Source organism: Delphinus delphis, chromosome 4 (genome assembly GCF_949987515.2).
Source record: "Delphinus delphis chromosome 4, mDelDel1.2, whole genome shotgun sequence".
Lineage (NCBI taxonomy): Eukaryota > Metazoa > Chordata > Mammalia > Artiodactyla > Delphinidae > Delphinus > Delphinus delphis.
Genome location: NC_082686.1, coordinates 131,602,438 through 131,629,504, shown reverse-complemented (window position 1 = coordinate 131,629,504; position 27,067 = coordinate 131,602,438). Strand labels below are relative to the sequence as shown.

The window sequence follows — 27,067 nt, the reverse complement described above, 5'->3', positions numbered from 1 at the left end:
TTAGGTACAATTTAGAAATAACAGGCAATTTTATGAAATGTAGTCTTTTCACCAGGAACAAGTCTGCCCTCCATTTATTCAAGTTTTAATCTGACCATTAACATCTAGAAGCATAGGGTACATAAATGTGTGATTTGCCCTGTGGGCCTCTCAAATGGTTTCAGACCTTTACAAGAATGTCACTATGGTACTTGGAGTCAACCAAGAGAAAGGCAAATAGAATAACCAAGGAAATTGAAAGACAGAAAAAAAAAAAGAAGATGCTCCAGTATGTTCATTTCATTCACTTACCAAATAAGCCTTCTGGAGGTTCTGCCTGTCACCTGCCGAGCACTATGCTGGTCAGCAGGACGCAGAGGGGAAGCCAGACCAGAGGAAAGAATAAGGTCAAATGAATAGAAGGAAAAACAAAATCATCAATATGCTCATTCCATTCTCTTCTCATGTGTGCCTCTTGGAGGCCTTCCCATGCCACCTGTGAAACCTGCCCCTGGGAGTTCACAGAAGACTAAAGCTGATGTCTAATGAAGTAAGCAAGGAATGATCGAGAATCTTCCTATCAAATTTCAAAACTTTTGACCACCATGCAGCCTCTTAGAGCTTGAAGAAAGGGGTTTTTAGGATAGCTAATAGGAAGTCCTGCTTAACACAGCAGGTAATAAAGTGCTGGCTGGACAATTACTAGTAGTTTGATAATGAGTTTTGATTAAATGTAATATGATTAATTCATCATGTGTTAACTTACAGCCTAGGGGACTGCACACGCATGGGGCAGAAAGAAGAAAGGAGAGTTTATATGTATATCGGACCTTTGCTTTTTTACATTTTATTGAGAAAAATATAACTTAAAATCTGGAAACTTTTCCTGAGAGCTTCACTCTTTACCTCCTGCACCAGGGGACAGAGCTGCCTAGTGCAGACACTTCCAGTGGTGTCACTTGGCAGCATTTAGATCCCAGTTTTCTGGGCTCCACAATTAAGATCATGGGCTCCACTGTCAATGACAGTGAATGGGTCTAAGAAGTGCTCATCAAGTCTCTTTAGCTTTTATCAGCTTCTCAGCACCGTTTAGGAGACTGTCAGCTCCTGGGACGTGGCCCAAATCACTTGCCATGCTGTCAGGCCACGCCTGAGCCCCCAGAGCAAGCATCGTGCCCCTGCTGGGAGAGCAGCCACTGTCACCACCCTGCAGTGATTCCAGGCCTGGGCCCTCCCTGCGGTTTAGGAGATGCTTTCAGGCCATAGCTCATTTCTCCCTCCTCTTCTCCCTTCGTCCTTCCTTCCATCCCTTCCCTCCATCCCCTCCACAGGTATCTGGGAAACACTTCTTCAAGTGTTCTCCTAACTCCTGAATTTAAGTCTTTAGTAAACAAGAATTTAACAATTATTTATTATGTCCCTCTTGTTCTGGATAAATGGAAGGGAATAAATTCCTTTCCGTATTTAAGTAAATTAAAGTGGAACTCAAGACTCACAGTTAAGTTTCAAATCTGCCACTCAGAAAATCCTCCAGGGGACCTCCTTCCCTTCCTACCTCCCCGCTTTCCTTCCTTCCCTGTGAGAGGTGGTGTGACTTATTATAAAAGCACATACACTGTAGGACCATATATACCTGGAAATACAGACCTAAATATTCTTTGCAGGCAACACAGATAGGAAAGATGGAGTGAGGAGAGATGATTACACCAGAAATGAGACTAAGAATAGTTGGTTCACTTTTACTTTGCTTTCAAGGAGGCAGGTAGGATTAAATACCTTTCTTTATCTGAGTCAATGAATCATACTCTTTTTCAGAGGAAAGACAGCTCTTCCTGACATTACTCCCTGAGAGGATTGAGTTGTGCAGCCCCTGGTATAAGGAACATGGACAGTGTCCTCAGCAGTAAGGGCTGTGACAACACCAGCCCTCTCTTGCCCTCACAGAAATGGTTTACTGGAGACAGACACAGCTATGGTGTCAATGTTAATACCATTCCCCTCCTGCCAGCCGAATCACCACCTCCTACCAGGCAGGCCATGTGGAGTCAGCCTCCTTCCTCCCTTGCCATGTTACAGCCCACTCTTCCCAGGGCTGTGGACTGGTCCTGATGAAGATACTTGAACCCATCCAATACCCACAAGCTAGAGTCATATGTGCTTTTGCGTTCCTTCCTGCTTTCCACATAATGGCCTAATAATTTTACCCAGGGCATTAGCTCTTCTCTGAGATCCTGGGAATTCCAAGATGGTATTAAGGGTCCTTGCTTGGCTCACTGGGGTGACAAATCCAGTCCTAGGAGTGGAGACAGAAAAGGGAAATAAGGGAAGGGTGAGCATTGACCCCTCAGGAACTTGTTAAAGGAAAGAAAAACAGCGATATCCTCAGTTGGAAGCAGGGGAGGAATTACTGGTAAGTGGAGGAGGAAGCCTGTGCACACCTCTCAGGGAGAGCCCAGCTACTCTTGTCTTAAATAGAGGAGATTTTGAACACATGTATCTTGGTACAGTCTTTCTGAGGGGCAATTAGGTATTCCATATCCTTTGATCCAGTCATTTCCTTTTCAGTAATTTACTTAAGAATAATTAATGATGTCCACAAAGGTTTAGCTATAAAGATGCCCATCATAGCCTGTTTCCAACTGAAAAACCAACCCCCCTAAACTTTAAGACACTGAAGGATATATTACCAATGGAAAAAGACTATGAAACAGCATGTACAGTATAATCCTATAGAAACATACACATGCATAGGCACAGAAGTTCTAGAAGATGTTAACAGTCTTAGTAACTCTACAAGGTGGGATCATGAAGTGTTTTTCTAAACTTATATAATAAACAAATATTACTTTTATAATACAGTTTATTTTTAAGTTTTAAAAATCAGTTACTCCTTTTCTTTCATGTTCTCTTAAAATCCAACTGGATGATTGACCCATAATGATTTTTCCCTAATTTTTATTTATTCAGTCAGTGGGTTCTCTGAATGTCTCTCTAATTTCAGTGAGACTAGGAAACATCCCTGGCTCAATGTAGAATCAACAAACAAACAGTTCAGGAGGTAACAAAGAGGAATCACACCCCCTCACTGTGGCCAGACCAATAATTAAACACAGAGATGAGCAAATAAGAAATGGTGGGATCTCCATGCCTGGGAGCACCAAGGTCCTAAAAAGCTCAGGCACTTTTCTGACTGATGGTGAAATAGAAGGGTCACTAGACAATGTCTCAAAGTTGGCATGATCGTTGACCTTCTGTGTTTGATAATTAGGTCAGCCTAACTTACCACATAAATAGAAGAAATGACTAATCCACAGACATTCTTCATAGGCCTCCCATCCATGAAGAGGCACAGAGTCCAAGAGTGACTACCTGTCTTGTCCAATGCTCCTTCCCACCTCATTAGATGGAGAGAAAATTGAGACAATGTCCTTAAAAAGATGCAAGAGTTCACTATTCTATTACATTTTGAATCAATGCTTATTTTTAAAGAAGTTGGTTCAGCAGTTTTAGCTGGTATGACTTCTTTGATATTCTGGAAACTGAGGATTTTTTTAAGTCTCCTACTGTTTTACTGCCTAAATCTATTTGCAAGTCTAATCAATATCTACTAGTCATGCTTAAGACCCTTGCTCAGGTTAAAACAATAACTATGGAGTTGTCCAACAGGGTAATATAAGTATTTAGACTTGTAACGTGGAGTGAAGGGCAGATGTTTTCATCCTTACTTTCTATTCACCACTATTAGCACCTGACCCCTCAAATACATACTTGGTCCTCTTGCTCTGGATGGGAAGCTGAGTTAGCCCTGCCAATAGAGCAGTTTCACTTGGTTGTAAATACAAGTGACATCAACCAGAGTTCCCCAGTCTGGTGGTAGGTGATCCCACACCCAAGGCCAGCCCTTCCTCTCACACTCACTCCCATCCAGTTCTCATCAGGCCTGGCTCTGGCAAACCAGTCTTCTTTCCACTCCCTTCCCATCTCAGGTGATGGGAGAAGAGGTGAGAAGTGGTGAATTTAAGGGACATGACACCCACCTTTTCTTCTGCAGACTTGGGAGAAACTGCCTCCCAGAAAATTGTCTAAACCACATCTACAGATGTGCCCTGGGGAAGGGGGCTCCTGTTTCCCCACAGCTGAAGAGAGGGCTCTCTACCAGAACAGTTAGGAAGCTGGGGCCCTGCCCAGAATGTGTGACCAGGAGTCTAGAGGGGCACGACCTTCAGTTCTCACCCAGCTTGGCCATTCACTGGATATTTGACTTGGAGATGTCACATAATCTCTGAGTTGCAATTTCCTCATCTGTAGAGATGATAACCAACTGACTCACAGGGTGGTTGAGGATTAAATGAGAGACTGTGGGTAAAACATCTGACAGTTGGGGGGGTTTCAATAACTGTCATGCGGTTATTACCTTCAAGTCCTGAGGGAGAGGGGCCCTGATGAGGCCTGAGAGGGAGACTCAATGATCAGTAAGTCAGCTTCACCCCCACTAGAGACCCTACAGCTCCACAGCAGCTTCTCTAGGTTCTTCTAAAGCATTCAGACAGGAGAAGAACAGTCTTCATCTATCCCAATTTGCATCCAAAGAAACTAAGTTAATAGATAAAGTTTTCTCCACTTTCCATTTTTCCTCTCAGTAGTTTCCCCTAAACCTCTGATACTTGCTGCACGTGCAGGACAAGTGAAAAAAAATACAATTGCAAATATTACAACAACAATAACAAACTTTGAAAACTTCAGAGGAGCTAAAATTGAGTTTGTTTCACTTGTGATCTTATCATGGAGATACTAAAGCAACATATTTCTAAGGCAACTTAGAGCAATTTTTAATACATGTTTGTACATGAGGCTAAATCACAGTTCATAATAGAGGAACCCAAATATATCAATCTTTTAGGGAGATCTTCAAAGATAATTCTGACTCCCAAGTTGTTGTAGAGAGGACACAGGAAAGTCAGGGACCCAATTTTGGTAAAAGGTCTGCCAGCCACTTGTTTGGTGAGAACTGACCGAGTCCCAGGCCTCTTATTCTGCCCATTTCCTCAGTGATCACACAGGCTGATTACTTCTTCCTTTTTTTTTTTTTTGACCATGCGGCATGAGGGATCTTAATTCCCCAATCAGGGATCAAATCCTTGCCCCCTGCAGTGGAATCACAGAGCCTTACACACTGGACTGCCAGGGAAGTCCCAGGCTGATTACATCTAACATTTGTGTAGTTTTACAAGATGTGAAGCATTTTCCCAGGGGGCACTCTCACAAGGACACAAAAACACTTTATAATATAAAGTAGTACTATGCACATATACACATTATTATTACAATTTAATAAAATTTTCTCCCATGTGAATTGCTCTAGGGAGGTTCCCAAATAACTGACCCAGGTGCCCTACATGACTTGCCCATCTGTACACCATGCTGTTTCAGGCCAGTGGTTCTGAACCTTCACTGAGCTTTAAGAAACACTGACATCTGGGAACCAGCTCCAGAGATTCTGAGGATACTGGACTTAGGTTTTAAAAGCAACCTGCATGGTTCTAAGTTGCAGCCAAGGTTAACAAGCACTGTGTCAGGTGAGGGTAAAACTTGCCTTTGTAAACCACGGTGAGAATTTCCTGTGTTTGACGTAGTTTGGATGGACCTCCTCATAAATGCACATCTCAATGGCTCCTGGGCCACAGAACCTTGAGCCTCTCTCTTTATGGGAAATGGTATTTAACAAAGGGCTTTGGGTCATTAAATCACAATATTCTTCCCATGGCAAAGGCATCCTCGTGGTTACTGACTAGAGAAAGGAACCATGTAAGCAAGGTGATGTAAGCAAGAGATGCTGCCGGTTCTAATTTTCCAGGTTGAAAAAAGTCTAGAGTTTTTATAGAATAGATCTTTTCCTTATTTACTTTCTTTTCATCAGTTCTTTTTTCTTTGCCTACTTCCTCTGCTTTGACTCATGTTTTCCTAATTATCCATGTCCTCTGTGGATACTGTAACCTCAATTGTGTCCCTTACGGTGACATTTTAGCAGCAGGCTGGCTGTTATTGGCAGCTGGTAAAACTCTCTGTTGGAGGAGGGAAGGGGCCCCCTCCTTACAATCACCAGTACTCCTTTGTGAGGTAAAGCATCACGTTCATTGTTTCTACAGTTAGCAGAAAAAAAAGGACAGTCAGCCTACAGTTCTTTTGTCATCTTTGCTTCATCATCTCAACATACCATTTTAGATAAGGACATTTATGTTGGATGCCCAATGAATATTATTATTCATTCTGACAGAGTCCCATTAATATCTTTGTTAGGACTTTTGTGATGCAGTTACTTCCTTCTCAAATAAAGCAAATTCAATGCAGTGCCGAACTTGATGGATATCTTATCCTTTCTCTTTAAAAACAACAACAAATTTTCTAAATGCCCTGACACATACTCGATGCTCATAAAAAGTCTGCTTTAAGAGAATCAAGATCACAACTGTCACTTTCACTCTTCCTGTCAAATGTTAGGAAGGAAAAATTAGGCGTCTCCATGCCAAAAAGATTCTTTGGCAAGCAGAGTTAAAGTCACTTATTTGCTTTTATGGTGTTATGGGTTGCATTCATTGAGATTAATTTGGCTCATCTAACTTGAGCAGGTCACCTCATTAATCTAAAAAGAATGAAAAACAATGCATGGCAGGGACTGCTGTAAGTTCTTTGGAAACAACATTTAAAAGCAGAAAAGCAAATAATGGGATGGAGGCTGGCAACCATGCACACGCAGGACTCTGGCTGTTTTCCGGAGGGGACGATGACACTTCAATTGGGTCCTCTCACTTCAGGGAATCCTGGGCAGTCGCTAGAGGCAGGATGTTGATGGCAGCTGTCTTGTACTGCATGCTTTGTTGTTTCTGGGGCTCAGTTCCCACTAGTCCTCAGGAATTACGACTGGAAGCTGGCAGATGTGACTTTATAGCAGATACAGCAATAACACTGGAAACTGAAGGAGAAATGTCTCTGGTTACAATGAAGTCAACTTGATAGAAAATTTCTGAAAGCAGGGGAAACTTCTTTCATCATTAGTCAAGTAACTCTTCTGTGAAGAACCAGTTCCTGTACAGAAGACAGGTAGCCACCAAGTGACATGTGACAAGGAAGCTCCTAAAGACGTTTGCCCAAGGGGGCCTCATAGCACGAGACCTACTTCTGTCTGTCCGTGTTTACATGCTCTGGGGACAACATTTCAGTAACACTGGTATCAGCAATGTGCCCCACATCATCACAAGAACACTCCATTATGAAACAATTTATAGAAGCAAGATAAGCACCACCAGCCCATTCTCCTGCCATACTTCCTGCAAGAGTAGGGGGAACTTCCAAAGCAGTGACCTTCAGCCAATGTGGGCACTAATGGGCATTTTTTTTTAAAGTGTATTTTATTGTATAGTTGATTTACAATGTTGTGTTAATTTCTGCTGTACAAAAACATGATTCAGATATATATATATATATATATATATATATATACTCTTTTCCATTATGGTTTATCACAGGGTAATGAATGTAGTTCCTTGTGCTATACTGTAGGACCTTGTTGTTTAACCATTCTGTATATACTAGTTTGCATCTGCTAATCCCAAACTCCCAATCCAGCCCTCCCATGCAGCTCCTCTCCCTTGGCAACCACAGTCTGTTCTCTATGTCTGTGAGTCTGTTTCTGTTTCGTAGATAAGTTCGTTTGTGTTACATTTTAGATTCCACATATAAGTGATATCATGTGATATTTGTTTTTCTGCCTGACTTACTTCACTTAGTATGATAATCTCTAGGTCCATCCATGTTGCTGCAAATGGCATTATTTCATTCTTTTTTATGGCTGAGTAATATTCCATTGTGTGTGTGTGTGTGTGTGTGTGTGTGTGTGTGTGTGTGTGTGTAAAACATCTTCTTTCTCCATTCATCTGTTGATGGATATTTGGGTTGTTTCCATGTCTTGGCTATTGTGAATAGTGCTGAAGCAGGTATGTCTTGACCAGTTGGCCTCACTGAGGCCCCTACAGAATTTATATGAGGCCCAATATTTACCTATTTTATAACTAATAGCTAATACCAACTAAGACTGGAAGAAATGTCTAAACTGAATGAAGGTTGTTTACAAAAATTTCCTCATTTCAAGACAAAATCTAAAACAGTGGATCAAGTTCAAGCCCATTTGAACTCCATGCCTTTCCATCTGCCAACACAGCTCAGGAGTCAGCCACTAGTATTGCATGGGCTCCAAACAGAAAGGTGAGTGACCCATGTCCAGACCATGTACTGCTTATCCATTGTAGGCAGAGTTCCATTTTCCTCGAGTTAAATATTTGATGACAAGAGCTGGAGCCAGAAAGTGACCTAAGATTCTTAGCAAATCACAGGTGTTTTGCTTAGTGCCTGTTGGACCAGGCAGACTTTGGCTTTTGTACCCTGTAAGCATAGAGAAGGCATCCTCCTTTCCCACCTGGCTCAGTAGAAGTCAGGTCACTTCTTCTGGGCCACTGAAAAAGTTTGCGGGAACGGGGTCCTGATCCTCTTCAAAAATAGGGAGCTGTACAAGGTGCTGGTGGTGGGGAGCGGGGGTAAAGTGGATTGTCTGCTCCCTGTCTGGCTCTAAGTGACAGGGCTCACACTTGTGATCCTAAAAGGTGATCAGAAAATTTCTCCTTCAAACTCAAATGCAGACACACAGTCCATCTGCAGATGTAATGGGAAAGAACCTTTGTATTGTATTGTAAGTTAATCACTAAAGGGATGTTGCCTATAAGCTTAAATTATACATAATGGTCCATCTTTGGGAACCCTGCCTCCCAGGTAATGAGCATTAAGCTAAAATACCTTTGCTTAGGGTACCCTGTTGGAGAGAGGAAAGACTTGTTGGACTTTTACTCAATTTGTGAACTGGTTTGTTTGCTTCTTTGGATGCTAGCATTTATATGTGCCATTTGTGTTTTGTCTTGAATTTCTGTCTTTAAAAATGGGGAATGTTTTAAATATCCCTTAAAGAAAGTCCTCTGAGGTAGGTTGTGGATAAGTGATCTGATTACAGCCATGAACGCACGAGTGAGAAGAAGATAATATTTTACTGTAAAAATGTGTGGCCACTGTACCTGTCCGGATCTCCACAGGGGGTTTAGTCAGGGTTATCTTGGGACCCTGTGCACCATGCACTGCTACCCTTGCTGTGTTAATTACATCATTTATGGTCTCCTGTGTCATTGTATATGTAAAATTCCAAGACCAAACTTGAGGGTTTATTTAGGATTTACTGTTTGTCCTCTGAGTTTTTCACTTCATTTTGTTTGGTATTGTTTCTTCATTTACAGTCAAATTTTGTGATATTTAAAACTTTTACTGATGTCAAATGGAGAAAAGGAATGGGGGAGGGGGAATGGCGTGTCTGTGGGACATTCCTAGGGAGAAGAGAAAAAGATTCCACTTGGTTCCTAAAATCGCCAAAACCCTCAGCCCAGAATTCTCCCTGTTTGGTTGATGCCAAGGCAAAAAGTCATCCTTTAAAGGTTAGAGATGATCAATTACTATTTATGGCTATTCTGTGAAGAAGCAGGGAAGAATGATGAAATCCTTTATGAGCAAGCATTTGCGCTATTATATCAAGGAAAATAAGAAAAGGAAGAGAATGAGAGTGAGAATATGTTGCTTCAAATCTTAACTCCTCCATTCTTTTTTAATGGCTGAGTAATATTCTACTGTGTGTGTGTTTATATATATATATATATATATATATAAAACACATCTTTATCCATTCACCTGTCAATGGACGCTTAGGTTGCTTCCATGTCTTGGCTATTGTAAATAGTGCTGCAGTGAACATTGGGGTGCATGTATCTTTTCGAATTAGAGTTTTGTCCAGATATATGCCAAGGAGTGGGATCGCAGCACCATTTGCAGCACCATGGATGGACCTAGAGATTATCATACTAAGTGAAGTAAGTCAGGGAAAGACAAATATCATATGATATCACTTATATGTGGAATCCAAGAAGAAATGATACAAATGAACTTATATTCAAAACAGAAATAGACCCAAAGACATAGAAAACAAACTTATGGTCACCAAAAGGGAAAGGAGGGGGAGGGATAAATTAGGAGTTTGGGATTAACATATACACACTACTATATACAAAATAGATAAACAACAAGGTTCTACTGTATAGCACAGGGAAGTATACTCAATATTTTCTGATAACCTATAAGAGAAAAGAATCTGAAAAAGAATATATATATATATATGTATATACAGTATAACTGAATCACTTTGCTATACACCTGAAAGTAACAAAACACTGTAAATCAACTATATTTCAGACTTCCCTGGTGGTGCAGTGGTTAAGAATTCACCTGCCAATGCAGGGAACATGGGTTCAAGCCCTGGTCTGGGAAGATCCCACATGCCACGGAGCAACTAAGCCTGTGCGCCACAACTACTGAGCCTGCACTCTAGAGCCTGCGAGCCACAACTACTGAGCCCGTGTGCCACAACTACTGAAGCCTGTGCGACTAGACCCTGTGCTTTGCAACAAGAGAAGCCACCGCAATGAGAAGCCCACACACCACTATGAAGAGTTGCCCCTGCTCTCCGCAACTAGAGAAAAGCCTGTGTGCAGCAACGAAGACCCAAAGCGGCCAAATAAATAAATAAATACAATTAAAAAAAATCTATTATACTTCAATTTAAAAGTCTAATTCTGGGGGGAAGATAAAAAACCTTAACTCCTCCAGCTGTTACGCCAATATATCCACCCCTTCCACTACTTTCCCTTCCTATCCAACCCCAATTCCTGACACTGGGGCTCAGAACTGCCCCTCCTTATAGGGATCAATTAGAAAATCCTGTGTTAGCTCCTGGGGCACAGGGATTTGGTCTAGTACCGCCATCTAAGACCTGACAGGGCACCCAGTTTGGGCCCCTCCCAGGGCAGGGCAATTTCCCTTACACCTTTATCTCATGTGGGGACTAAATGCAAATGATCAGTCAGCTGTGTTTCTCAGACTTCTTTAACTGGAAAGATTGCAACCCTCCTTCATAAGGAGGGTCCTCTATAACTGAAGCCCACTTGGTATCACCCACAGCTGAACTAAAATGGGACCCCGATGAGGGAGGAATGCCCTTATTTATAACACTACTTATTAGTGCATCTGGGCAGGGCTTTGAAAAGGGGAACCAAAGCAAAATAGTTCAAACCAAATTCAAGAAATTCAGCAAAAAAACAAATCCCTCTGAATTTTTGGAAAAGATGTATCAAGCCTACAGACATTATACTAATGTAGATCCTGAGGCCCCTGAAAATATTAGAAGGATAAATTTGATCTATTTTGGGCAAAGTGTCTCAGATATTGGGAGGAAGTTGTGAAGATTAGATGGTGCATTTGGAATGAATCCTTCTCAATGGGTAGATGTTGTTTTTAAAGTGTTCAACAGGGAACAGCAACAGAAGAATGAAGATGTAAAACAAAATGCCACTTTTTTGGCACTGGATTCCTGAAAGGGGAGTAAATGGAAGAGAGGTAAGCCCCTACTGGGGGAGAAACAATGAGCTTTCACCCTTAAGTTTTTCTTCAGAACAGCTTGACATCAGAGTTCCACGAGAACATCTTTAACCCTACAGATGGTGCTCATGAAAACCCCAGGAGACAGAGCTCTCTTCCCCTGCCCCCCATCCCAGGTCTATGAAAAGGTAAGACCAGAGTGTGTGCTAACAGCACCCCAGGGAAGGCCAAAAACACATGGCCAATAGACATCCCCTTAAAAAGGGACGCTGGGACACGTAACCTAAAGCAATATCCTGTGAGGTAAGAGGATCACTTCTCCCACAGACTGACTTGTCAAAATACCATCCAGTATATTCAGAAAAGGACAAAGAGAGGGTCGAGGAGTAGGGTTTCACTTGGATCGCACCTTGCCTGGCTGGAAATGTAGTGCACAATTGTTTTAATTCCTAAGGTGAGCTTGGACCCTGTGCTGCAGCACATTCATATTAGTACCCATTACAGGAGAGATGCCACCTTACAATGGATTCAAATATATATAATGGGGCATAACCTATAGAAGACCATACAGTGAGTCACTCAGAATTGCATGATTCGTGCTAAAAACAAACCAAAGACTGCTGTTGGACCTTCCCAGATTGGGGCCCAACACAAAGGAATCTGTGCCACCAACGACTGGACACAAATGCCTTGAGCTACAGGAAATTTCAGATACCTGCTAGTGTTTGTGGACACTTTTTTTCAGGATGGGTGGAAGCAATCCCACCTGGACAGAAAAAGTCTCTGAAGAGGATTGCCTGGGTCTTGAACAAACTGAAAGCTGAATATGAGTGTGGTACCACCATCGATATCTCCCTGTGGGAATCCGAGACCATAAGTACTACATGACTATTACTGATGCCTCAGGACACAGAGACTTTATCAAAAACATGCTTCCAGGTACATCCCAGTCTGACCGTGATGTCCTCATTGTTGCTGCTGCTGCTGGTGGATTTGAAGCAGGTATCTCCAAGAATGGGCAGACCCATGAGCATGCCCTTCTGGCTTACACTCTTGGTGTGAAACAACTAAGTGTTGCTATTAAATGGATTCCACTGAGCCACCCTACAGCCAGAAGAGGTATGAGTAAATTGTTAAGGAAGTCAGCACTTACATTAAGAAAATTGGCTACAACCCCAACACAGGAGCATTGGTGCCAATTTCTGGCTGGAATGGTGACAACATGCTGGAGCCAAGTGCTAACATGCCTTGGTTCAAGGGATGGAAATTCACCCAAAAGATGGCAATGCCAGTGGAACCATGCTGCTCTGGATTGCATCCTGCCACCAACTCATCCAACTGACTAGTCTTTGAGTCTGCCCCTCCAGGACATCTACAATATTGGTGGTATTGGTACTGTCCCTGTGGGTTGAGTGGAGACTGTTTTCAAACCTATCGTGGTGGTCACCTTTGCTCCAGTCAATGTTACAACTGAAGTAAAGTCTGTTGAAATGTACCATGAAGCTTTTGTGAAGGCCTTTCTGGGGACAGTGTGGGCTTCAATGTCAAGAACATGTCTGTCAAAGATGTTCGTTGTGGCCATGTGGCTGGTGACAGAAAAATTGACCCACCGATGGAAGCAGCTGGCTTCATACCTCAAGTGATTATCTTGAACCATCCAGGCCAAATCAGTGCTAGATATGAACCTGTCCTGGACTGTCACACAGCTCACATTGCTTGCAAGTTTGCTGAGCTGAAGACTGATCATTATTCTGGGAAAAAGCTGGAAGATGGGCCCAAGTTCGTTTTTATTTTATATTTGTTATTTTTTAAATTTTTGGCTGCACTGGGGCTTCGTTGCTGCGTGCAGGCTTTCTCTAGTTGCAGCGAGTGGGGGCTACTCTTCACTGCAGTGCACAGGCTTCTCATTGGGGTGGCTCCTCTTGTTGCAGAGCACGGGCTCTAGGTGTGCAGGCTTCAGTAGTTGCAGTGTTATGGGCTCAAGTTGTGGCGTACAGGCTTAGCTGCTCTGTGGCATGTGGGATCTTCCCAGACCAGGGATTGAACCCATGACCCCTGCACTGGCAGGTGGATTCTTAACCACTGTGCCACCAGGGAAGTCCTGGCACCAAATTTTTGATCTGGTGATGCTGCTATTGTTGATACGGTTCCTAGCAAGCCCTCATGTGTTGAGAGTTTCTCTATCCTCCTCTGGGTTGTTTTACTGTTCATGGCATGAGACAGACAGTTGCTGTGTCATTAAAGTGGTGGAAAAGAAGGCAGCTGGAGCTGGCAAGGTCACCAAGTCTGTCCAGAAAACTCAGAGGCTAAATGAATATTATCTCCAATACCTGCCACTCCAGTCTTAATCAGTGGTGGAATAATGGTCTCAGAACTCTTCGTAAAAAGACTGATTAATGATAACAATGAATTGTATAAACTTCAGAAGGAAAGGAGACTGTTTTGTCCACCACTGGTTTTGTGTGTGGCAGTTTAAAATTACTGGTTTTTAAAATCAGTACTTTAAAAATTATTTTATTTTGTATTGGAGTATAGTTGATTTACAATGTTGTGTTAGTTTCAGGTGTACAGCAAAGTGATTCAGTTACATATATTCTTTTTCAGATTCTTTTCCCATATAGGTTATTATAGAATACTGAGTTCCCTGTGCTATACAGTAGGTCCTTGTTGATTATCTATTTTATATATACTAGTGTGTATATGATAATCCCAAACTCCTAATTATCCCTCCCCCCCAACCTTTCCCCTTTGGTTTTTTAAGTCTGTGTTTCTGTTTTGTAAATGAGTTCATTAAAATCAGTACTTTTTAATCAGTTAAAGCCCTCAAGGAAATTATCCCCTGATTTGGTTTAAGGCATTGGAACTACATTAATCCCGGAGACCACAATCAACAGGAAAAACTGAGAAAATGAATACTAACTTAACTTGGGATAAGGCTTTGTCAGTTGCCCTGCTATGGATTAGTGGCTCCCAGAAGCAGGCTTAAATTAAGCCCCTTTGAAATACTGTATTGTAGTTCATCCTAGGTGTCTGCCCAGGCAGGAGAATCTATAAATGCTCTGAAAGACCTAGCAGTTGCCAGTTATGCTAAAACTTTGGGCATTATACTAAACCCTGTTCTTGAGTTTGACTCCAACAGGTCTGCCTATTGAACTTAAGTAAATGGTAATTTCATTATGGCCGGAGACGGGTCAACCTATTTAATTTTTTCCAAATAAACAGCACAGGAACTTAGTATATGTATTGGGAACTGGAACTGAACCCCAACCCCAAGTTCAATTACAAATTAGACAACAAAGTGCTAAGGAGTTTCATCAGGTTCAAATGGTTGTAGATAAAAAAGGAAAGAGGATTTTACTGCTAAAGATTCTAAAGAATATTCATTGCCCCTGTTCAGCAGGAAGTAGCCAGAGCAGTCTTTGTCCCTTTCCCCACAAGACTGTGGAATGGACATTGGCAATGGGGAATTGTAATAGGGAAGAACCTTTGTATTCTATTACAAGTTAATCACTAAAGGGATGTTGCCTACAAGCTTAAAGTATATGCACTTCCCATCTCTGGGAACCCTGCCTCCCAGGTAATGCGCATTAAGCTAATATACCTTTGTTTAGCTCACAGGAAACATCTGGACCAGGCCCACCTGTGAATTAACACATCCCCTCTGGAGGCTGGCTGGAACCAGGAAATGTTTGACTTTACTCCCTCTGATTTTATTATATAAGAAACTTGAATTCTAACTCAGACAAGATAGTTCTTTGGGATATGAGTCCACCATCTTCTTGGTCTGCTGGCTTTCCTTGCCCCAACAGCTTGTCTCTTGATTTACTGGCCTATCGTGGGGTGAGCAGCACAAGCTTGGACTTGGTAACACAAACTCTAGAGGAAGATGGTGATGGGTCTGGGGCAGGCTCTCTAGTGGAGAGGACTCCCTGCCTTCTTCAAAACACCATATGTCCTGGCTCCCCTTCTGTCATCTGGCTACTTTCAGATATGATTCCTTTCCTGCACTGTGTAAAGCATCCTTGCTGAGTAATGATTCCCCCCATCAACGGCTTCTGGGCAATTAAACACAGTTTTTCATGCAGAAGAGGTTGGGGACTCCTGATACAAACCTCTGCAAATACCTTATTCAGAAACAAGAGTTTATGTTCTCCCAGCAATAACTGTTCATTTGTTTTGCAAGGTAACAGCTGCTTCCCATAACTTCAGCAACCTTGACATACCTATAAGTTCACTAAAACCTTTTGGTCAAATGCAGCTAATTAAAGCAGAATTGATGCATACGGCATTCAGAATTTCAAAGTTAAATACACATAAATAGTCCCTAATCATAGTATGGGGCAAACCTAACTAATGGGTACCATTTTAAGTTTTGGTTATTCTTGAATTTACACATTCATATCAATTTTAGAATCAGTTTCAACAGTTCTATGGTAAGTCCTGTTGAGATTTTAAAAATATGATTGCTGAATTCTTTACAATATTGAATCTTTTCATTCACAAATTAAAAAATGGAGAAGACTATCTTGGTTATCTTTTATGTCCTTCAATAACATCTTATCTTCTCCAATAAGACCTTAGAATATTTGTCAGGCTTTTTTTCCTCGGTAACCTTTTAAAAAATTGCTGTTGTGGATGGTATCCACTTTCCTCCCATAGAATTTCCCAATATTGCTATTATATGTTTGTATATTGATGCTGTATTCAGTCACCAGAACCATTAAAGTCACAAGTCTTTAATTAAAAGAGATGAAGTATAAATGAAAACTTTAAAAGAGATGTGGCTACAGTTGGATTTAAAATTAAGAATAAGAAATGCAATGTTGGCCGGAAAATACTGTTAGGTTTTTGTGTGATTTCCTGATAACTAATGGATTTGTTATTAAAAGGTCTAACACTGTGGTTATTAAGTCTCTTGGGTGGCCATGTGAATCAAGTCTCAGAAGATACCTGGAGTTTAAAAAGTTAGACTCTGTGAATCCTCAGGAATCTGGTCCAGAGGAAATCCAGTAGTTAAATGAGGCCTGCTTATACTTAACATTTTTAAGCTTAATTATCCGTTATAAGTAGCCATTAGTAAACATTTTCATTCCATACAATGAAGAGAAACCCAGGAGCTATTAACATTTTGAGTAATAAGTGATTAATAAGTTTGTTGAGGGACTTCCCTGGTGGCACAGTGGTTAAGAATCTGCCTGCCAAGCAAAGGAAACCATAAACAAAACCAAAAGACAACCCTCAGAATGGGAGAAAATATTTGCAAATGAAGCAACTGACAAAGGATTAATCTCCAAAATTTACAAGCAGCTCATGCAGCTCAATAATAAAAAAACAAACAACCCAATCCAAAAATGGGCAGAAGACCTAAATAGACATTTCTCCAAAGAAGATATACAGACTGCCAACAAACACATGAAAGAATGCTCAACATCACTAATCATTAGAGAAATGCAAATCAAAAGTACAATGAGATATCATCTCACACCAGTCAGAATGGCCATCATCAAAAAATCTAGAAACAATAAATGCTGGAGAGGGTGTGGAGAAAAGGGAACCCTCTTGCACTGTTGGTGGGAATGTAAATTGATACAGCCACTGTGGAGAACAATATGGAGGTTCCTTAAAAAACTACAAATAGAACTACCATATGACCCAGGAACCCCACTACTGGGCATATACCCTGAGAAAACCATAATTCAAAAAGAGTCATGCACCACAATGTTCATTGCAGCTCTATTTACAATAGCCCCGAAATGGAAACAACCTAAGTGTCCATCATCGGATGAATGGATAAAGAAGATGTGGCACATATATACAATGGAATATTACTCAGCCATAAAAAGAAACGAAATTGAGCTATTTGTAATGAGGTGGATAGACCTAGAGTCCGTCATACAGAGTGAAGTTAAGTCAGAAAGAGAGAGACAAATACTGTATGCTAACACATATATATGGAATTTAAGAAAAAAAAATGTCATGAAGAACCTAGGGGTAAAACAGGAATAAAGACACAGACCTACTAGAGAATGGACTTGAGGATATGGGAAGGGGGAAGGGTAAGCTGTGACAAAGTGAGAGAGAGGCATGGACATATATACACTACCAAACGTAAGGTAGATAGCTAGTGGGAAGCAGCCCCATAGTACAGGGAGATCAGCTCGGTGCTTTGTGACCGCCTGGAGGGGTGGGACAGGGAGGGTGGGAGGGAGGGAGACGCAAGAGGGAAGAGATATGGGAACATATGTATATATATATATAACTGATTCATTTTGTTGTAAAGCAGAAACTAACACACCATTGTAAAGCAATTATACTCCAATAAAGATGTTAAAAAAAAAAAAAAAAGAATCTGCCGGCCAATGCGGGAGACACGGGTTCAAGCCCTGGTCTGGGAAGATCCCACATGCCGCAGAGCAACTAAGCCCGTGTACCGCAATTACTGAGCCTGCACTCTAGAGCCCGCATGCCAAACTACTGAAGCCTGCGCGCCTAGAGCCCATTCTCCGCAACAAGAGAAGCCACAGCAATGAGAAGCCTGCTCACCACAACAAAGAGTAGCCCCCGCTTGCTGCAACCAGAGAAAGCCCGTGTGCCACAATGGAGACTCAACTCAGACAAAAAAAAAAAAAAAAAAAAAAAAAAAAAGTTTGTTGAATGTACACCCAGGCCATTTCAAACCCCTTTTCGAAGGCATCAAGGAAAAATAATTACAGGACTTCCCCAGCGCTCCAGCGGTTAAGACTCTGAGCTTCCACTGCAGGGGGCAGACTGGATCCCTGGTCAGGGAACTAAGATCCCGCATGCTGCAGGGCATGGCTGAAAAAAAAGGAAAAATAATTACACCTGTCTTATAGTTGAGTGATCTAACTAAAAAATAACTATACCTCCCAACAGAAGTGTAAATAAGACCCATAATTTATGATCTTATTGTGTCAGGCCTTTAACTATGACATAAACATTTCTATAATCTAGATAAAAATCTCAATTCCTTTTTCTTTTTAGGACTCAGGAAATAGTTTCTTTTACCTAAATAGGTAACACCATAGTCCCCATATGATTTGACACTGTTCCACAACCACCCTTTCACAAAGACAGACAAGTCTTTAGTAAAAGAAGCTAAATTTATAAACATTTAAGATAACTTGAGAAATACATAGTAAAAAAAAGGACAAAGCCCACAAATTACAAAGATTTTACTAATATGCAAACTGCCGGTCCATCTAAATTTGGCATATTCAATCTACTTAACGGGTTTGCTTAATGTGGTAATTTTTTAAATGAAATTCAGTTGGAGGATGAATGATAAATTTATGCCCTTGACAAAGATAACCAGTGTGGTATGTTGTTACTAAGAAAAGAAAACATAATTCCTGGTTATATTATTGTTCTGGCTCATCAGAATTCACAGGACATGTGGGAGTCTGTCATGTCCAGGTCAGGCAAACGTAATAGAAGGTGCCCCAGGATGACACAAGTCTTCATCAAACAAATCTTCTGGTAGCTCCTCTTCATCTCCATCAGGGAAGTATGTTGGGAATGGTAGATTTTTACAGAAATCCTTATATGCAGGCAATTTAGAATCTTTGATCTGGGGGGAGGAAGCAAAGGTCTTATTAATAAGTGATACCAATTAAGTTATTTAAAGATATTCTGGTTTACTTATTCATAATCACAGAACAGCTCTTCCTTTTTCTTTGTTTTTTGTTCTTTAATTTTCTAATGTGAATAAAACAGCTGTTATACACTGAGTTCCTTTTACTTTATATATGTATTTTTATTCCAATAAACTAATTCAATGACAGAAATATAACCTTCCTCAAGTTAATCAGCTATCTCATGAGATTAAAATTACTCTGGTTATATTTTATCCATAAACAGAACTGCCCAACAGAATAAATTATATTCTACAATTACTACATAAATATCAATTATACCCAAATTGATTTTTCAAATATAAATAACTGATATAAACTATATACCTAAAAGGTATTACTATCTACATCTCAATTATTAATTTTATTATCTACTTACATTTTTATTATTCTATATTCTACCATAAATTTTTGAGCTTGGGTTAAAAAATATAAAATTTACCTAGTACTTTTGTTAGCCTTAATTCTAAGAGCACATAACCCAAAATATCAAGTTTTGTTAAGGAAATTAGCTTGTATTTAACAAGTAGTGTTCTCTTTGAGAAGCTAAGGACAGAATAGTATTTAACAGAAACAATAATAAACCCAGAAGTCTTGAAAACAGCTGTATTAGCTCTTTATATTCTAAAAATATTCTAATTACATTTGTAAATTCATTAACTGAGGAATAGTACAGATATTGATATGATCTAAAATGTTGGGTTATATTTTTGGAAAACACTGGGTTCTTTAAAGCTTCTGACTCACTCTACAGCCTTCATTCAGAGAGAAGTAAAAAAACAATTACACGTAATTACACAAACAGATTAAGATAAGGCATACTCATTTTGGCAATAAGAAATGAATAATATGGTTGAAGTAAGTACACAGCTGCTAGGAATAGCTAAGTACAGAAAAACACCTATATTAATTTTTCTCATTAAAATTGTTCCAAGAAATTATCAGTAAGTTGCCCAGAAGAAAATATACTTGTTTAACCTTTTTTTCCAATCCACTAATCTTGAGGTGAACTTTAACTTGGGGAAAAAAAGTCAAATTCTTACCAATTCAATTGTCTCAGAATTTGTAACTGAAAATAAAACCCAAGCAGATAAACAACAAAACGAACAACAAAACTTTCTGTGCAAATTTGATAACTGTGAAAATTTAGTTATAAATTGCCTAAATGGTGAATTCTCAGGTACTTTCAAATTTTTATAGATCTATTATACCCAAGAAACAGCAAGGTGATTCAGTTATACATATATACATATTCTTTTACATATTCTTTCCCATTATAGGTTATCAGAAGATATTGAGTATAGTTCCCTTTGCTATACAGTAGGTCTTTGTTGGTTATCTGTTTTATATATAGTACTTTGTATCTGCTAGTCCCAAACTCCTAATTTATCCCTCCGTCACCCCTTTCCCCTTTGGTAACCATAAGTTTGTTTTCTATGTTTGTGAGTCTATTTCTGTTTTGTAAATAAGTTCATTTGTATCATTTTTTAGATTCCACATATAAGCGATATCGTATAATATCTTTTATCTGGCTTTCTTCACTTAATATGATAATCTCTAGTCCATCCATGTTGCTGCAAATGGCATTATTTCCTTTTTTTATGGCTGAGTAGTATTTCATTGTATAAATGTACCATGGCTTCTTTATCCATTCCTCTGTCGATGGACATTTAGGTTGTTTCCATCTCTTGGCTACTGTAAATAGTGCTGCGATGAACATTGGGGTGCATGTATCTTTTTAAATTATCGTTTCCTCTAGATATATACCCAGGAGTGGGATCGCTGGACCATATGGTAACTCTGCTTTTAGTTTTAAAAAGTCTCCATACTGTTTTCCATAGTAGCTGCACCAATTCACATTCCCACCAACAGTGTAGGAGGGTTCCCTTTTCTCCACACCTACTCCAGCACTTAGTATTGGTAGACATTTTGATGATGGCCATTCTGACTGGTGTGAGGTGATACCTCATTATAGTTTTTTCTGATTTGCATTTCCCTACTAATTAGCGACGTTGGGCATTATTTTTCATATGCCTTTTGGCCACATGTATGTCTTCTTCCGAGAAATGTCTACTTAGACATTAAATGTCTTTTGCCCGTTTTTTGATTTGGTTGTTTGGTTTTTTTTGATATTGAGCTGTATGAGCTGTTTGTACATTTGGAAATTAATCTCTTGTTGGTAGCATCGTTTTGCAAATATTTTCTCCCATCCTGCAGGTTGTCTTTCCATTTTATGGTTTCCTTTTCTGTGCAAACGCATTTAAGTTTAATTAGATCCCATTTGTTTATTTTTGTTTTTATTTCCATTACTCTAGGAGATGGATCAAAAAAGATATTGCTGCAATTTATGTCAAAGAGTGTTCTGCCTGTTTATTCCTCTAGGAGTTTTATAGTATCTGGTCTTATATTTAGGTCTTTAATCCAGTTTGAATTTATTTTTGTATTTGGTGCTAGAGAATGTTTTAATCTTGTACACAGAGCTGTCCAGTTTTACCAGCATTACATATTGAAAAGACTGCCTTTTCTCTATTGTATATTCTTGCCTCCTTTGATGTAGACTGACCATATGTGTGCACAGCTTTGTTTTTGGGATTTCTATCTAGTTCCATTGATCTACATGTCTGTTTTTGTGCCAGTACCATACTGTTTTGCTTACTGTAGCTCTGTAGTCAGGGAGCCTGATTCCTCTAGCTCCATTCTTCCTTCTTACGATTGCTTTGGCTGTTTGGGGTCCTTTGTGTTTCCATACAAATTTCCATACAAATTTTAAAATTTCTTGTTCTACTTCTGTGAAAAATGCCATTGGAAATTTGATAGGAAATGCATTGAATCTATAGATTGCCTTGGATAGTATGGTCATTTTAACAATATAGATTCTTCCAATCCAAGAACATCATATATCTTTCCATCTGTTTGTGTCTTCTTTAATTTCCTTCATCAGCGTCTCATAATGTTCAGAGTACAGGTTTTTTTGCCTCCTTAGGTAGGTTTGTTCCTAAGTATTTTATTGTTTTTGATGTGATTGTAAATGGGATTGTTTCCTTTACTTTCTGATTTTTGTTGTTAGTGTATAGAAGTGCAACAGACTTCTATGTATTAATTTGTACCCTGCAACTTTACAGAATTCATTGATGAGCTCTAGTAGTTTTCTGATAGCATCTTCATGATTTTCTATGTATAGTATCACGTCATCTGCAAAAGTGACAATTTAATTACTTCTTTTCCAATCTGGATTCCTTTTATTTCTTTTTCTTCTCTGATTGCTGTGGCTAGGAATTACAAAACTATGTTGAATAAAAGTGGCAAAAGTGGGCAACTGTCTTGTGCCTGATCTTAGAGGAAATGCTTTCAACTTTTTGCTGTTGATTATGATGTTAGCTGTGGGCTCATCACATATGGCCTTTATTATACTGACGTAGGTTGCCTCTATGCCCACTTTCTGGAGTTTTTTTAATCATAAATGGATGTTGAATTTTATCAAAAGCTTTTTCTGCATCTATTGAGATGACCATATAATTTTATTCTTCAACTTGTTAATGTGGTGTATCACACAAATTGATTTGCAGATACTGAAAATTCATTATACCCCTGTGATAAATCCCACTTGATCATGGTGTATGATCCTTTTAATGTATTGTTGGATTCGGTTGGCTAGATTTTCTTTTTTATTTGGTTTGATTTTGTTGAGGATTTTTGCATCTATGATCATCAGTGATATTGGCCTGTACTTTTCTTTTTTTGTGATATCTTTGGTTTTGGTATCAAGGTGATGGTGGTCTCATAGAATGAGTTCAGAAGTGTTCCTTCCTCTGCAATTTTTTGAAATCATTTCAGAAGGACAGGTGTTAACTCTTCTCTAAATGTTTGGTAGAATTTGCCTGAAGCCATCTGGTCGTGGACTTTTGTTTGTTGGGAGTTTTAAAATTACTGATTCAATTCCAGTACTGGTAACTCGTCTGTTCATATTTTCTATTTCTTCCTGGTTCAGTCTTGAGAGATCGCACGTTTTTAAGAATTTGTCCATTTCTTCAGGGTTGTCCATTTTATGGCTATATAGTTGCTCGTAGCAGCCTCTTATGATCCTTTGTACTTCTGTGGTATTGGCTGTAACTTCTGCTTTTTCGTTTCTGATTTTACTGATTTGGGCCCTCCTTTTTTTTCATAATGAGCCTGGCTAAAGGTTTACCAATTTTATCTTTTCAAAGAATCAGCTTTTATTTCATTGATCTTTTCTATTGATTTTTTTTAAAGTGTCTATTTCATTTATTTCTGCTCTGATCTTCATGATTTCTTTCTTTCTGCTAACTTTAGGTTTCAACTGTTCTTTCTCTAGTTGCTTTAGGTGTAAGGTTATGTTGTTTATTTGATGTTTTTCTTGTTTCCTGAGGTAAGATTGTACTGCTATAGACTTCCCTCTTAGAACTGCTTTTGCTGTGTCCAATAGGTTTTGGATCATTGTGTTTTCGTTTTCATGATTTTCTAAGTATTTTTTGATTTACTCTCTGATTTTTTCAGTGATCCATTGGTTGTTTAGTGGCATACTGTTTAACTTCCACGTGTTTGTGTTTTTTGCAGTTTTTTTTCTTGTGGCTGTTTTCTTTTCTTTCTTTCTTTTTCTTGGGCTGCATCGGGTGGCTTGTGGGATATTAGTTCCCTGACAAGGGATTAAACATGCACCCTTGGCAGTGAAAGCACGGAGTCCTAACCACTGGACCACCAGGGAATTCCCTGGTTGTCTTCTAAACTCACAGAGTTGTGGTCTGAAAAGATGCTTGATTCAATTTCAATTTTCTTAAATTTACTACAGCTTGCTTTGTGGCCCAACATATGATCAATCCTGGAGAATGTTCCATGTGCACTTGAAATGTGTATTCTGCTTTCAGATGGAAGGTTCTATACATATCAATTGAGCCCATCTGGTCTAATGTGTCATTTAAGGCTTGTGTTTCCCTTAGTGATTTTCTGTCTGGACGATCTGTCCATTGATTTAAGTGGGGCGTTAAAGTCCCCCATTATTATTACTGTCAATTTCTACTTTTATGTCTATTAACATCTGCCTTATATGTTGAGGTATTCCTATGTTGGGTGCATATATATTTACAATTGTTATATCTCTTCTTGGATTGATCCCTTGATCATTATGTGGTGTCCTTCTCTCTTGTAACCGTCTTTATTTTAAAGTCTATTTTGTCTGATATGAGTATTCCTACTCCAGCTTTCTTTTGATTTGCATTTGCAATGGAATATCTTTTTCCATCCCTACTTTGTGTGTCTCTAGATCTGAAGTGGGTCTCTTGTAGACAGCACGTATACGGGTCTAGTTTTTGTATCTATTTAGCCAGTCTATGCCTTCTGATTGGAGTATTTGATCCGCTTACATTTAAGGTAATTATCAATATACATGTTCTTATTGCCATTTTGTTATTGGATTTCTGTAGGTCTTTTGTCCCTTTCTTCTTAGTTCTCTGCTCTTGTGATTTGATGACTATCTGTGTTATGTTTGGATTCCTTTTTCTTTATTGTGTGTATATGTATTATAGATTTTTGGTTTGTGGTTACTATGTTTTAGTATAGCAGTGTGTGTGTTTATATATATAAATATATATGATTGTTTTAAGTTGCTGATCTCATTTCAACTGCATTTTAAATACCCCACATTTGTACTCTCCTCCCTTCACGATTACTGTTTTTGATCTATTTCTTTTTTTCCTTTAATTAATTAATTATTTTGGGGGGCTGCGTTGGGTCTTTGTTGCTGTGCACAGCCTTTCTCCAGTTGCAGCGAGTAAGGGCTACTCTTGGTTGCAGTGCATGGGCTTCTCATTGTGGTGGCTTCTCTTGTTGTGGAGCACGGGTTCTAGGCACATGGGCTCTAGAGCGCAGGCTCAGTAGTTGTGGTGCACGGACTTAGTTGCTCCACGGCATGTGGGATCTTCCTGGACCAGGGCTTGAACCCGTGTCCCTTGTACTGACAGGCAGATTCTTAACCACTGTACCACCAGGGAGGTCCCTGATATCATATTTCACATCTAATTGTTTTATGTATCCCTTAACTGTGTATTGTGGATACAGATGATTTTACTACTTTTGTCTTTTAACCTCCCTACTAGTTTGTGTGTGGACAATTTACCTTTATTATGTTTGCCTTTACCAGTGAGCTTTTCCATTTCATAATTTTCTTGTTTCTAGTTGCGGCCTTTTCTTTTCCCCTTAGAAAAGTTCCTTTAGCGTTTGTTGTAAAACGGGTTTGGTGGTGCTGAATTCTTTTATCTTTTGCTTGTCTGTAAAGTTTTTGATTTCTCCATCAAATCTGAATGAGGACCTTGCTGGGTATTCATGGCTGTAGATTTTTTCATCACTTTAAATACATCATGCCATTCCCTTCTGGCCTACAGAGTTTCTGCTCAAAAATCAGCTGACCATCTTATGGGAGTTCCCTTGTACATTATTTATACCTTTTCCCTTGCTGCTTTTCATATTTTCTCTATCTTTAAGTATTGTCAATTTGATTACTATGTGTCTTGGTGTGTTTCTCTTTGGGTTAATCCTCTATGGGACTCTGCGCTTCCTGGACTTGGGTGATTGTTTCCTTCCCCAGGTTAGGGAAGTTTTCAGTTATTATCTCTTCAAGCATTTTCTCAGGCCCTTTCTCTCTCCTTTTTCTAGAATCCCTACAATGGGAACGTTAGTGTGCCTGATGTCCCAAAGTTCTCTTAAACTGTCCTAATTTCTTCTCATTCTTTTTTATTCTGTTACACGGCAGTGATTTCTACTACTATGCCTTCCAGTTCACTGCTCTATTCTTCTGCCTCATTTATTCTGCTACTGGTTCTTTCTAGTGTATTTTTCATTTCAGTTATTATATTCATCTCTGTTTGGTTGCTCTTTATATTTTCTGACTTTGTTAAAAACTTCTAATTTCTTGCTCTGTGCATCCATTCTTTTCCCAAATTCCTGGATCATCTTTACAATCATTACTCTGAACTCCTCGAGTACACTGCCTACCTCCACTTCACTTCACTGTTCTTCAGGGATTTTATCTTGTTCCTTCATCTGAAACATATTCCTCTGCCACCTCAGTCTGTCTAAATTTCTACTTGTATTTTTATGTGTGTGGTAGGTTAATTACATTTCTCAACCTTGGAGAGGTGGGATGTCCTGTATGTCCCAGCAGTACACTTCCCTCTCATCCCTGAAGGATCAGGGACCAGTCTGTTTGCAGACCCAGTTCCACAGGCTGTGTGATCGTAGTTTTCTTGCTTCTGGTGTCTGCCCCTGGCTGGATGGGGCTGCTCTAGAGGCTTGTGCAGGCTTCCTGACAGGAGGGGCTGGTGCCAGCCCACTGGTTGGTGGAGCTGATTCCTCACCCTCTGGTGGGCAGGGCCGTGTCAAAGGGTGTGTCCAAAGACAGCTGTGGGCTCAGGAAGTCTTTAGGCAGCCTCTCTGCTGACAGATGCAGCTGTGTTCCTGCCCACTTGGTTGTTTGCTTGAGGTGTCCCAGCACTGGAGCCTACAGGCTGTTGGGTGGGGCCAGGTTTTGGTGCTAATGACCCAAGCAAGATGTCAGCCTCCAGCAAGAGTTCATGAAGATGAATACTCCCTAATACATCTGCCACTGGTTTTTATGTCCTAAGGGTGAGCCACAGCTGCCCCCTACCTTCCCAGGAGACCCTCCAAGACCAGCAGGTAGGTCTGGCACAGGCTCCTATGAAATTACTGCTTTTGCCCGGGTTCCAGGTGCATGAGATTCTGCATGTGCCCTTTATGAGTGAGGTCTCTGCTTCCCCCAGTCCTGTGGAGCTCCTGCTATCAAGTCCCACTGGCCTTCAAAGCCAAATGCTCTGGGAGCTCCTCTTCCTGATGCCAGGCCCCCAGCTGGGGAGGCTGACGTCAGGCTCAGAACTCTCACTCCTGTGGGA

General features: G+C 40.0%; 1 protein-coding gene and 1 pseudogene across 1 annotated transcript in view; one reads left to right on the top strand and one right to left on the bottom strand.

Moving 5' to 3' along the window:
• Positions 1 to 2,792: 2,792 nt before the first annotated feature.
• The window catches only part of MRPL3 (mitochondrial ribosomal protein L3), a 60,377-nt gene continuing 36,102 nt past the window's right edge, over positions 2,793 to 27,067 (bottom strand). The window contains exons 10-11 of the mRNA XM_060011467.1: positions 18,208 to 19,084; positions 2,793 to 6,949 (exon numbers count right to left, since the gene is read on the bottom strand). Coding sequence (XP_059867450.1) covers positions 18,932 to 19,084 — 153 coding nt within the window. The 3' untranslated portion in view covers positions 2,793 to 6,949; positions 18,208 to 18,931. The remainder of the gene's footprint in view (positions 6,950 to 18,207; positions 19,085 to 27,067) is intronic.
• LOC132424469 (elongation factor 1-alpha 1 pseudogene) lies at positions 8,220 to 13,844 on the top strand (annotated as a pseudogene).